Source organism: Aedes albopictus, chromosome 1 (genome assembly GCF_035046485.1).
Source record: "Aedes albopictus strain Foshan chromosome 1, AalbF5, whole genome shotgun sequence".
Lineage (NCBI taxonomy): Eukaryota > Metazoa > Arthropoda > Insecta > Diptera > Culicidae > Aedes > Aedes albopictus.
This window is the reverse complement of record NC_085136.1, coordinates 321,181,251-321,195,151: the sequence shown is the minus strand read 5'-3', so window position 1 is coordinate 321,195,151 and position 13,901 is coordinate 321,181,251. Positions and strand designations below refer to the sequence as shown.

At 40.3% G+C, this 13,901-nt stretch overlaps 1 protein-coding gene across 1 annotated transcript in view; it reads right to left on the bottom strand.

The window, feature by feature from the left end:
* LOC109400229 (ankyrin repeat domain-containing protein 12) overlaps positions 1-12,943 on the bottom strand; it is a 469,219-nt gene extending 456,276 nt beyond the window's left edge. Inside the window, exon 1 of the mRNA XM_062847222.1 lies at positions 12,047-12,943. Coding sequence (XP_062703206.1) covers positions 12,047-12,076 — 30 coding nt within the window. The 5' untranslated portion in view covers positions 12,077-12,943. The remainder of the gene's footprint in view (positions 1-12,046) is intronic.
* Positions 12,944-13,901: the final 958 nt, after the last annotated feature.

Below are 13,901 nucleotides of genomic sequence, written 5' to 3'. Positions count from 1 at the left end.
ATGTAATTAAAATTCAGCGAGAAATCATGCACATAAAGGGAATGCTAGAGTTAGTGCACTTTTACATGAGATATAATGTAATATTACATTACCATCGTGTAAATTTCCGCCAAACATCGCGTAAGCCATCATGGACTCCAACCGGTTACATGACTATTAGCGGAAATTTACACGATTGTAACGTAATTTTACATGATATCTCATGTAAATATACACTAGCTCTAGCATTCCCTTTATGTGCATGATTTCTCGCTGAATTTTACATGAATATTTTTTTTGTGTGCGGTACTAAAAAAAATCTTTAAATTGGTCAAATTTTACATTTTATTCGACCTAAAAAACCTATCCACCTAATGGTATGTACCCTCACGTGGAACACCTCAAAACTGTGGCAGCGATTTACGCGCGCGAATGCGTCAAGCGCAATATTTACAAGTGTGTCTTCTTCCTTCTGTGCATAAAAAATAATCGTAAAATCTGGCCTTTACTTCTGTGTTCTGTCGTATCATTGCGTAACCGTGCGTTGTTGTCATCGACGTCGTCGTCGTCGTCGGTCATGATGAAGATTGATGCTGTAAACGAGCGTCGAACGCGTCGTACATACCGACAGAGGGGACGTAGTTCCACGCGGTTCAGGACATCATCGGCGACACGGCTCTTCACCGGAAGAAGCGAAAAACGCATTTAAATTTCCTCGTTTTCCACATGCGTGAGTACAATCATCGAACAGTCGAACCGCGTTCGAAGCGGGTGAAAAAGGGTGTAAAACCATCGCGTTATTTATGCTGCAATGCTCCGTGTCCCACAGTTGACGCGTTGTCGGTTTTACTTTTAAGTGCCACGCGGTGGTGGAAGCTGGTGGAACTATAGTGATGGCACCCAACCCAATGTTTTTCTTTAGAGAGTGCCATGATGTTTTATTGCTTTTCATAAGGTAGGTACTTAGGAGAAGGAACAATAATCAAAAAGCGATCGAATGGGGGAGCTTCCGGGTGTTTTAGTGTTCATTGAATGTTGAAAACCGCTGATGTGGTGTGGCAATTAAAAAGAAGGATAGAGCGACACTTATATGAACGATGCTACGTTAAGTACACTAACATTACGTACCTACCTATTGTTTTAAGAAAGCAGACTACACAAAAAGAAAGAAATTGGCAAACTTGAGCAATCTTGGCTATCTTCTTCTTCGTGATGTCTTCATCAAAGCTCTTCATCTACTTGGCGTAACCATCTTACTGACTGGGACAAAGCCTGCTTGTCAGCTTAATGTTTTATGAACACTTCCATTACTAACTGAGAGCCTCCTCTGTAAATGGTCATTTTGCGTAGCAGTAAGGTAGTGTATTATTATTTTTTCTTTATAATAGAGATTTTCAGCTTTATGATGGATCATCTGTTAAAAACTATAGGGGGGTTTCTTTGAGCCTCATAGGCACGGTTTGATCTTCCGGGTTTAGGGTAAAAGCACTTGACTTCACCACTGCTCTAGTTTTCACTCCCTCCATATAAATTTCATTTTTTTTTTTTATTTATGGAGTGGTGAAAATTAGAGCAGAATTTTTGGGAGGCGAAGTCGTGCTTCTCAGATACTGTGTCTAAGCCGCCTAAGCCACATCTTGACATCGTCCTCCAACATCTTCGAGGTGATGAGTGGCCCGTCACAACCAAGAGAAGCCAGGCTGTTAGCTACTTCGTTCCCCTTAGTGCCGCAGTGCCCCGGCACCCACATGAAGGTTACCTCGATTCCTGGATGAAAGGATGCTTATGGCGAAACTGGAAGCGTTTTCTCATTTTTTCGGTTTTTGATTTTTTATTAAATAACGAAGCAATATTTTCAAAATCGGTTTTCGTGCACATGTAGAGTATGGATCAAGGTATCTTCTGTATTTTTTTGAGTTGGAAAATGTTTTCCATTTTGGAGAAACCATTTTTTTGTGCAATTTTGTTCAAAAATGGTTTCTGCAAAAGCGAAAAACATTTTCCACTACAAAAAAAATTCAGAAGATACCTTGATCTATACTCTACATGTGCACGGAAACCGATTTTGAAAATATTGCTTCGTTATTTAATAAAAAATCAAAAACCAAAAAGTGAGGAAATGCTTCCAGTTTCGCCTTATTGCTAGGCGTCTGCAGAGCGTCGAGTTCGCTGACCGGATGCGACACGATTAGTAGTGGGGCAAGTGGGGGTGACCAATGACTCGCGATATCGCTACCGCCTTGGCTTCCTAGTTGATGGAACTCGTAGATGATTTCCTTGCTATTTATGCTGATGTCTTTTTTAAAGCCTTCAGTGTAGATGATTTTCGTTTCTGGGTGCTTCTAACAAACTCTCTTTGCAAAACTGGGCTTGACGTTTTCAAAATTCGCGCCTTTTCGGAAGTACCATTTAATGGTTTTGCCCACTGTCGCCAAGCCACTGGGTTTTATCCGCTAGGGCTCGGTTGGCTTGGTTGATGAGGAAATCAACGGACCCAATGTCAATTGTGCTCTGCATATAACCGAAGACTTGGCAGCCGATCGTCCAGGCTAGCTTGTGTTGAATCGTCAGTGAACCTATCATACGCTTTTTGGCTACTAGCTTACAGTCAGTTTGGTCGCTGAATGGGCGACTGCAGTGACCGCAGCTTGCGGCTTCATCCGCGTGGCCATTATTGGGTGTTTACCGGTAACTAGTAATAGGTTGGATGTCATATGTCTTTGATATAACGTACATAAAAATTTTCTCTTTGTACGCTATATCGAAGTGTACGTTATATCGAAGCAGAGAAAAATTTAATATTTTTTATGCTTGTATTGATATATTCGACGTAATATTAACCCCAAATAATGATTTCGTTGAAATTCATAAAACTAATTATGAGAAACATGAGTTTTCACGAAAAAATCATTTCGTTTTTGGTGCTTCGATATAACGTACACTATTTTTTTCCTCAAAATGCGCTCATTCTGCGTAACAAGGCTAATGCTGCAACAAAACATTGATTTGAGTGATTTCGTAGTTTGTCTGAGGGTTATTCTTGAAAAAAATAAAAATTTTCAATGTTGTACGTTATATCGAAGCAAAATGTACGTTATATCGAATTCGCTATATCGAGGGTACGATACAATCGAAGATTACCTGTATTCTTTGTTCCCAGGAGCAGGGTTACCGCAATTACCGAGCCCTGGGGGATTCCAGTTTCTTGGGTTTACTTAGATAATGGTTGCTTATGGCAACTTGGATAGAACAGTTGGTAAAGTATTTCCCCCCTTCCGGTTGTTCAGTCGGGAGTCGCTTCAGGCGCCTCAGGGCGGCTTTTCGACGTGCCTCTACCGATTTTTTTGTCTCAGCCATCCATCAGTGGAGAGCATTCCGGCCTGGATTAGGGCTGATTCGGGATATCGTATTCACTGCTGATGAAACTGGAGAGATCCAGAATGTCTTCTGGAGGTTGTTACGTAGACGATCCTCAAGCTACATTTGGATACTAGGCAAGTCTGCAAAATCAAACTTCCCAGATCTCCTGCTAATTTTAAGAATTTCGCTGCCCGCTAGGCTGACTAATATTGGTAGAGGTCGCAGTACAGACTACTTTGGGCAAGTACCGGTATTTCGGTACTGGGGCTTACAGTAGCGATAGTACCGGTAAAATACCGGTAGCGGAAGTCTTTTACTGACAGTTTTTCAGTGACAGCGGTACCTCTTTGATTTATACGCGTGTCACTGTCCGAGCCAGGGTTGTAAAATGTAACGGAAATGTCATGGGAAAAGTTTCATGACATTTCTAGTTCCACCATTTTCAGTGCAAATATCCGTCCGTGAACGCAAATCTTCAATAATGCTGGTAAGTTATGGTAAAATAACGATATCGCCGATAAACATTTGTTTTCAGGGGCATTGAAATTGGCAAATAACCAAATGACATTTTTATGACATTTTACAACCCTGGTCCGACCACTTTTTCACATTTTGAACTCCTTGTCACGCCCAGACTTGTGAACGAAGACATGTTGTGCTTCGTATACGTAAAATTCAGCATATTTGCAGTTTCATGCCAAAAGCTGAGCTGAATCCATTGAACCAAACCAGAGATACAGCATCTCGAACTTGGACATTTTGTATGAAAATCGGCGTTTGTCCGATCAATTATGTACCACAGTATATGTCGTACATGTACATGATTTTTTGTTCCTCGGTTCTTCTAACAAGCTGCCTTTGCAAAACTGACCCTGACGCCTTGAGGGTTCGCGTGTTTTCGGAAATGCGTCTTGATGGTTTCCATTGGCTTCTCTGCCACCCAGCCACCGGGGAAGCCGAGAGATGGCCATATCCGCTAGGGCTCGGTTGGTTTAGTTGCTGAGGAAGCCAACGGCCCATCAATTATTGTGCTTTGTAGATATACGACGGGCAGCCGATTGGCCAGGTTAGGAGCTTCTCAGAGAATACCTCATGTAGGTCCCCAGGGAACTCCTCATAGAATTCTTCAGTGAATTCCTCATGACGTTCCTCAGCAATATTCTAATGGAATCCCTCAGAAAACTTCACAAGAAATGCCTCATGGAATTTTTAGTTAAATATTTCCTCCGGGAATTACTGGGAAAAGCTCGGAAATTAGAAGACACAAAATGTTGATTAATTGGGAAATTGAGAGATGAAATTGTGAAAAAAATCTCGTTCTGGCATAGGCGCCAACTTGTGACGTAGTTGGGGGGGCGAAGCTCTCAAAAATTGGACAACATTCAAGTTTTTTCAGCTTAATGCGCTAGTTTTCACGTGAATATGCCTAAATAAGCTGAACTGCATCGGTATTTTCCGTATTTGATTGGTTTTGAGAGGCCTCGCCCCCCAACTACGTCACAAGTTGGCGCGTATGCGTTCTGGTGAAACAGAACAGATAACAATTCTGTGAAATAGAATGCCAAATTGATTTCGAATCCATACCATGAACACTGCAATTCCATCTTTTTCGGCTTAGTCTCCAACCTCTCATCATGCTAGCGAATGCGAATTGTTTTTATAGTTACCAAGACTTACTCTCACACTTCGCATACCTAGGCACCAAACCTTATGTGTTGCCGGTGTCTATTTAGTATGCGTCGAGAGCTCGGTTCGTTCGCGCACTCGAACAACCTCTCTAAAATAAAAACTCTCATTTTTAGTAAACACAGGGGCTGTGTTGGAAACACACATTTTTTAACATTGCTCGTACGCTCACATTTTTGCAAAATATCATTTTTTTTTCGGTATTTGAAAGTGGTTTATAAACCTAGTGAGGTTGCCATATCGAAATTATTGCAAAATACATGCTCATGTGAGTGTACGAGCAATTTAAAAAAACGTGTGTTTCCAACATAGTCCCTGTGCGGCATGGATGTTTACTAAAAATGTGCAGGCCAAACACATTTTTGAGCGTAGCCGTTTTTGCGTGACTAACTGCGCCAATGAAACGCAAGTAGGGTATACATTAGAGTGGGTCATCGTTTATATTTTTTTTTTTACTTATAAAATTTGTTTATTTGTTTATTAAATGTAAAAATGTAATTACATAGTCAACTATTTATACATCAATTGTAATTTCATCTAATGCAGCAATGTCTATAAAATTGTTGCATTCCATAATAAATATGACATAATTAACAAACATTTTGAGTATGATAGTTTTCTTCCATCTTGGTACGCTCTGAAGGTGTGGCCTCATCACATCCTCTATTCGAACTCTACGCCATCCACCAAGTAGGTCGTTATTTTCCGCTGTAGCAGCCTCCACGCTGCCTTAATGCGTACGCAGGTGCTTAGCTTGTGGTCCAACGTTTCGCTAGGTGCGCCGCAGTGCTGGCAATTTTCTCCGTCGGCTCAATTGATTCTGTGCATCAGCTTCCGGTGTTCCAGCTTTCCGTGCACCAGCAAGAAAATAATATTTCGCTGGCTCGAGGTTAACTGTTTGTTTGCAATATTCCGCCAGATTCGTTGCCAGTTTGCCGTCGGGTGCTCGCGGGCAATTTTAGGGGCTTCTGTTTGTTCGATGTAGAACTTGTGGATGCCATCGACGGATAGGTTTTGTTGGACTTGCGGAGGGTGTGATGGGAAATTCGAAAGGATGCATTTTAAACAAGGACAGTCGGCAGGTGGGTTTGGAATAGCTTGGGAAATGTAGGATTTGTAAAAAGGAGTGGAATCGATTTCACGCATACATCTGTTGAATAATAACGACTTGCATTTGAGTACAGGTAGTTGCAGATGTAAACCACCACCATCTATATTGCGCGCCATTTGTTGCATTGCACAATGGTCCACGAAACAGATTTACGAGGAAAGATGCTTTCAGCGCCTTCAAATGATTTTCTAGGTTAATATGGTCTTCTACAAAGTTGTTCCTAATAACAAGGCCCACTGTCCAATATACATGGTCCATATTTTCAAAGAAATTGGGAATGAAACTTTTGTATTTGCAAGAATAACTATATACATTCTTCGGTAAAGTTATAGATCTATCAATTTTGAGCAAATTTGCTGAAGACACTTTTTAGGTAGCTTTAAAATTGACCGACCTAGAGATATTTTTCTGAATAAGCTTAGGGTGGTTGAAGAAAAATCGATTTTCTGGCGTTAACTTTTTCAGTTTCGATTTTTCATCAAAGGGTCCTCTCAATCGAGGCATACCTGTCCTGTATATCTCAGGTTTCTTGGGCAATCCCTCCCAGGAGTCTAAGTAAATCTTTCTCAAGATTTTAAAGGAATCCTCCTTATGGTCCAGAGAGGCCCTTTCAGGGTTTAAGCGCATCTTTCTCAGGAATCTAGGTCAGTACATCTCTGGATTCCGAACACTTTTTTTTTTTGAGAATCCCTCGCAGAATTCTAAATGAATTTCTTATAATAATATGGAGGTTCTCTCTCATAGTTAAGGGGCAATCTCTTTCAGAATTCTAATGGCATGTCTTTCAATACTGCATGAGAACTTCTCTCGGGATTCTAGGAGAATCCCTCTCAGGATTCTGGAAGAATCCAACAGGAATTCTGGGAGAATCCCGAGGAAAAACTTATCTCGGGATAATGAGGCAATACGTCACAGGATTCAGGAAGAATCCATCTCGGGAATCTGAGGAAATCCCTTCAGGATTCTGGAAGAATTCCTATACAATATTCTGAGAGAATTCCTCACAGAAAACTGGAGTAATCTCTCCCAGGATTCTAGGGAAATTCTCAATAGAATTCAGGGAGAATTTCAATTGGAAGAGTCTTTCTCTCTTTTCTACAATAAGGTCTCTCAGAATGCTGGTGTGATAATTTTCAGTAATTTGAAGGAATCTCTAATAGAATCTTCACAGTTATGGAAGAATTCCTTTAACATTCTGGATATTTTCTTTTTTCAGCAGTATTTTATGGGAATACCTTCCTGAATTCTAGGGAATCTCTGGATTCTAAGGAAATTCATTTCTGGATTTTGGGGTATTTCCTACCAGGGTTCCCTACCAAGGGTGGAATCCCTTTCAGGGTTCTAAGAAATTTTTGGATGATTTCTCTAAGGATTCTGGAAGACCTTCACTTAGGATCCCACTCAGAATTCTGTGGAAATCTTTCTCAGAATTCTTAGGAACTCCTCTCAGACTTCTTGGAAAATCATACTCAGCATTCTCAGAATTGTGGCGAAATTCTTCTCAGAATTGTGTGGGAATATTTCTTAGGATTATGGGGATATCCTTCTCAGGATTCTGCGTTAGATCCTTTTAAGACTCTGGAGAATATCACTAAGCATTCTGTGGGTACTTTTCCCAAGATTCTCTGAAAATTCGTCTTTCTGGGGTAAACCCCGTCAGGGATCTAGGGATCTCAAGATTCTGGGGAATTTGTCTCATGATTCTGGATAAATCATTGAGATTCTGGAGCTATATTTTTCAAGATATAGAATTTCTCACGAGATTCTGGGTAGAATTTTCCAGAAAAAAAAAATGGATTTTGGAGATTCCCTCGCATAGATTTTGTGATTCCTCTAAGGGTTCGGAAGAAATCTTTCTCAGCATTCTAAGAGAATCCCAGTAGAATTCTGTTTTCTATATTCTGGAGCAGTTGCTCTCAGAAATCCCTTTTGGGATTCTAGGAGAGTCTCTCTTAGTAATCAGGGAAAACCCCTGACAAGATTATGGGAAGATGCTCTTGAGATTTTTCTTCTTGAGCTTTTTATTTTTTCTCACTCATCCTCCTTGATAAATACGAGAAAGAGCGGGATGCAAAGGGGTACCCCTTTCCATCCTTCTCTTTCTCGTGTTTGTTTAGGAGAGTGAGCAAGAAAAAAGAAAAAGCTAGATTCGCCAATGATTCTGATGTAATAATTTAAAGCATTCTAGAGGAACACTCTTAGAGTAGGACAATTCCTTTCAGGAGTTTAGGGGAATCCTTTCAAAGATTCTTGGGAAATGTCTTTCACGAATCTGCGGTATTTTTTTTTTGTTTTATGTGGGAATACCTCTCAGAATTCCAGAGAATCCTTCTCAAGATACTGGGAAAGTCCGTTCTAGATGTTTTCGTAATCCCTTCCAGGAAGAATTAGATCAAATTTTCGGAAAAAGTGCTTTTTAGATTTCTAGATATGTTTCTCTTAAGGCGAAACTGGAAGCATTTTCTCATTTTTTCGGTTTTTGATTTTTTATTAAATGACGAAACAATATTTTCAAAATCGGTTTTCGTACACATGTAGAGTATGGATCAAGGCATCTTCTGATTTTTTTTGAGGTGGAAAATGTTTTCCATTTTTGCAGAAATCATTTTTTTGTGAAATTTTGTTCAAAAATGGTTTCTGCAAAAACGAAAAATATTTTTGGACTAAAAAAAAATCAGAAGATCCTTGATCCATACTCTACATGTGTACGAAAACCGATTTTGAAAATATTGCTTCGTTATTTAATAAAAAATCAAAAACCAAAAAGTGAGAAAACGCTTCCAGTTTCGCCTTAAGAATCTGGAAGAACCCTATCAAGATTATTGGGGAATTACTCGTAGAATTCCAGGGAATACCTTTCGGAATTCTGGCAGAATTGTTCTCAGCAGTCTGAAGAATTCTACCCAGGATATGAGGGGAAATCTGGGAGAATACTTATAAGTATTCTGGAGGAATTCTTTTCAGGATTTTGGGGGAATCCTATCTCCAAGAATTCTGCGAGAGTATATTTCAGGTTCCTGTGGCAATCCCGCCCAGTATTTTGAGAGAATTTTTTTCAGGACTCTGGAGTAGGGTTCTATGGGTGGCTCCAGGGTTCTGGGTCATTTCTTTGAAGTTTCTTGAGACGTCTTAGAATTCCGATTTTTTTTTCTAGTGAGAAGCTCTCTCAGTGTTCTAGATGAATTTATCTCAAGAATGTGGAAGAACCGCTATTGGAATTCATCATAGGATTCTGGGATAATCCATCTTTAGATTCTGGGATAATCCATCTTTGGATTCTGAAAAATTTTGGGAGAATTCCAAGGAAAAGCTTCTCTTAGGATTCTGAGACAATCTATCACATGATTCTGGGAGAATTCCTCTCAGGACTTTGAGACAATTCTTCTCATAGATATGGAGTAATCTCTCTCAGGATATTAGGAAAATCCTTAATAGAATCCAGAGAGAATTCCTACTAAGATACAGGAAGAGTCTTGCTTTCTTTTATAGATAATGTCGCTCAGGATTCTGGTGCAATCATTTTCAGCATTCTGAAGAAATCCCTTTCATAATTCTAGAGGAGCTCCTTTCAGAATTATGAAGGAGTCTCTTTTAATTTATCTCAGCAGTCTGCGTCAGTACTGAGAATACTTCTCAGAGTTCGGGAGAATATCAGGATCTCAGGATTTCGATTCAAATACATTAAATTTCTTTTTTTAGAATACACTGTCTCAACGTTACATCCATTTTCGAATCAGAGTCGTGAAATGTTCGATGTGCAACCTCAAATTTTGATATTAAATTTATTTAGACAAATAAAATATACCATGAACCATGTAGTTCAACATACATGCATAAATCTTTTCACAGTTTTGTATTGTCTATCCGGTTGGAATCAGGACAGACATTCAATCAAAAATTGCCATTTCCTTGGACCACAAGTGTCGCATCTGTTTCGCATCTAGTGCGCTGTGTTGCTGACAACAACGGGAAGGATGCGCACTACTTTTAACATGATTCAAAAACGTCGCGAGTTGGGTCGCGTCGCGACTTGATTGTGCGAAGTCCGGTTTGGTGGCGGCCCGACAATAACATCTTATGAATCGAATCGATGTGAAAAAATCGATTCAAAGCATTCGATTAAATCGGTGAATCGATTCTACTGATCCGTTTGGAATCGATTCACAAAAACCGATGTCTCAGCCATATTTGCCCAATGCTAATTCTTGCTGGAATTCCTTTAGAGATTTTTGTATAAATCCTTCATACATATTTGCAGGAATTCCTATAGACACCCCTTTAATAGTTCCATCAGAGATTGTTTCGGATATTCCTCCAGGAATTCATTAGGAAATTTTCCAAGGGTATCTTTAGGAGTTCTTCAGGGATATAATTCTCAAGGAACTCTTTCATAAATTCCTTGAGAGGTTTCTCCAGGAATCCCTCCAGGTATTTCCAGAGATTGCTTCAATTTTTTTCAGAAAATCTTTCGGAAACTTTTCCGGAGATTCTCTTAAAAATTCCTTGAGAATTTGAAAATATTGAGAAAGTCTCAAGATTTTTTTTACTTTCTTTAGTAAAATCACAGAATTGCTCCGAGAAATTCTTCACAAATTTCTTAAGAGATTCCGTCAAAAATTTCTCCAGAAACTATTTTTGAAACTTTTGCAAAAAATCCTTTAAAAAATTCGGAAAAATTTTGCAGAAAACCCTCCACAGATTCCATCGAGGGGTACTATCAATAATTTCATTAGACTTTTTTTCTGCCAGCTCTTCACAAATGTCAAAAGAAATTCTTTCAAAAATTTCAACAAGGTTGCCAGATGTTTTTTTCACGGATTCCATCTAAAGTTCCTCGAGCGATTGTATAAAAGTTCCTTCAGTGATTCTTTCAAAAAATTCTTCTCTTGAAATTTACCCATCAATTACCCCAGGATTTTTTTCACGTGTTTCGGATTTTTTTCTTGCATGCGTGCAGGAACTCTTCCAAAGATTCTTTCAGAAATTCCTCCAGGGACTCTTTAGGGTTCCTCCAGAGATTCCAACAATATCCTTCAAGGCATGTCTGCAGTAATTGCTTCAGTGACTCCTCTGAAGATTCCTGCCGGTATTCTTTTGAGGCCATTCAACAACCACGTAGACTTTGAGAGATGGGGGTAGTGTTTTTCAGATTAGGGTCTACACTCCACACATATTTCAAAACTTTGATATGTTAAAATGTCTACGGGTGGAGGGGGAAGGGGTCTGTAATCCGAAAAATTTGAACAGCTCCTTATTAAGAATTCCTCCTGAGTTTTTTTTTACATGAACTGCTACAAAGATACTGCTGCAGTAACTGCACGATAGATTCTTGCCAGAACTACTTCAGAGAATCTTGTGGGAACTCCTGCGGGGATTTCTTCAGAAGTTTCTAATCTAGTAACAAACATCCTCTACATGAGTTTATTGAACTAATATATGACATAAATTAATCAATTATAATTACTTTCAGTTGGTGGCACCTACCAGTTTCGGAATTCCCTTTTCAGAAATCATCATCCCATTCCCATACCTTCACCTCATACAATAATTTGCTTTTCAAACAGCAACATGTGATGATTTAACGGTAGATTTAATTGAATCGTTCAGCACCTGATATGAAAGACGAAGAAAGTAAATGATGATGCTCCTTGAGACCATCGTCATAACAGCTTTATCGCAGCGATTCAAAATTAATGAGATACTCCTCACGTGGCAATAACGTCAAACAGCCTTACGAATACAGCTCAAATTTCAACAGGAGAATGATTATTGCACAAATCAACGATTTGGTCGTAAAGCTCTCTACACTCCATGTTTGACGAGTGAAACACACATAATGGGTGTGCTTCAGGAGGCGTCATTATAAAATCGGTACTCTTATACCGGGAATCGGAGATGGTGCTCACGTACCTTTTTCATCTTTCTCGGGCTGCTGAACATTTCCGCTGAAGTTGCTCCAACTCTGCAGCACCTATTATAACGCTGATAATAGGGCAGATTGGGGCTCCAAGTAAGTTCTGTTCACAGCACTCTAAACACACGTGTCCAACTGTAGCACGCGATCCAACAATCACTTATTTCACTGTTTAACACTATTCTAGGAAGTTACGTATCCATGGGTTTTCACTAAATTGCTAATCCATTGTATTTGACAAGGGTTCAACACTCCTCACAACATTACCCGCAATACTGAACTTCGACATTGCTCACGCACTTTTCGCACACGAGATTAGATTAATTTATAGTTTGCCAAAAACTTAACACAAACTCACTATGGCAGTGATAGAACCATAATCCACTTCGCGACACGAAGTGGACACCAACCAGCAGAGACCACCCCGGAGAACTCAACGCGTCAAGCGACAAATCACTACTGTGGCCGACTGGGAAGTCTTCTGAATTAATCCGCGGCAGCCAGCAGCAAACCGGACGACCATTATCGGCGGGCACCTCTGCTGCGACACGAAATCTCCCTTTGGGTTACGGCCGTCCGGTGGTGGCACCTATCCGTGTGGCAGTGGTCACTCCGTTTAGGGGTTTTCATAACTCCTTGAAGCAGTGTTCTCTCGTGTCCAGATTGATGGTGGAGCTACGCGGCGGGGTTCGGCTGTGGATGGTGGATGAGTTTTCCGTCATTGACGATGTTTGCGCTTAAACCGGGCGGGGGGAGGTAGCCAAGTCAAAGCACGAGCATTTCCACCCAGTTCAAGGCTAATTGCATTTTTATTTATTAACATCGTCTTGCAAGAAAGGTGCCGCTGCTTACGGACTTTCTGGCTGAAAATATGGAGGGGATGCGGATGCGGATGAACGGGGGAGCAAGTCTGTAGGCTTTATGTGGTGTTAGCCTAGGAATCACGGGGTGTCAGCGGTAGGTCAGCGTTGATGGCGGTCCATCAAACAGCAGTCAAGGCCACGGTACAGGCGCAGAACAGCTAAGAATCTCGGTGTGGTACCGTTCGGAGTTGAGCATTATGAAGTGACGCGTCCGTACGACCGAGAACTTTTCATAATAGACTGCAGGTCTGGTCGAGTACGAGATTAAGTATCACGGAAGAATAAATTTATTTATGGTATCTTTGTTAAAACTTAATACATCGGAACCTTCTTTTAGGTGGAATCTATTTACGTAAAACCCCAAGTAATACACATGTTATATAAAAGTTACGACAGCGCAAGTTTTGGTTGTATAGAAGTTTATTTTACGTCATTTCAACACAATGTTAGAATTACGTAAAATAAACTTCTATACAACCAAAACTTGCGCTGTCGTAACTCTATTATAACATGTGTGTTGCTTGGGACGTTACCTTAATTGGGGGACTTAAGGTGAAGTGGTGTCAGGCCTAGTGTCAGGCCATTCGGCCGAAGGTCATTGGGCCGAATGGTGATGGGGTCGTCTTCTTGCCGTTACGTCCCCATTAAGAAAAAACCTGCTTCTCAGCTTAGTGTTCTGTGAGCATTTCCACAGTTAGTAACTGAGAGCTTCCTCTGGTTATTGTCATTGTGCGTGTGTATATCGTGTGGCAGACACGAAAATACTTCATGTCCAAGGAAGTCCGTTGCAAAAAAAACGACCTAGGGAAGTGGAACCATCTCGGCAGGGGTCCTATTTTGGGCACTTTTCTACTATAACTCAGCCAATTCTGAACCAATTGACACAATTTTCGGAACACGATGAGATACGTATAGTATCTAGCCGTGTACAAAATTTCAAGCCAATTGGTTTGGAACTGACTGAGTTAAAACGAAGAGTGCCCAAAAT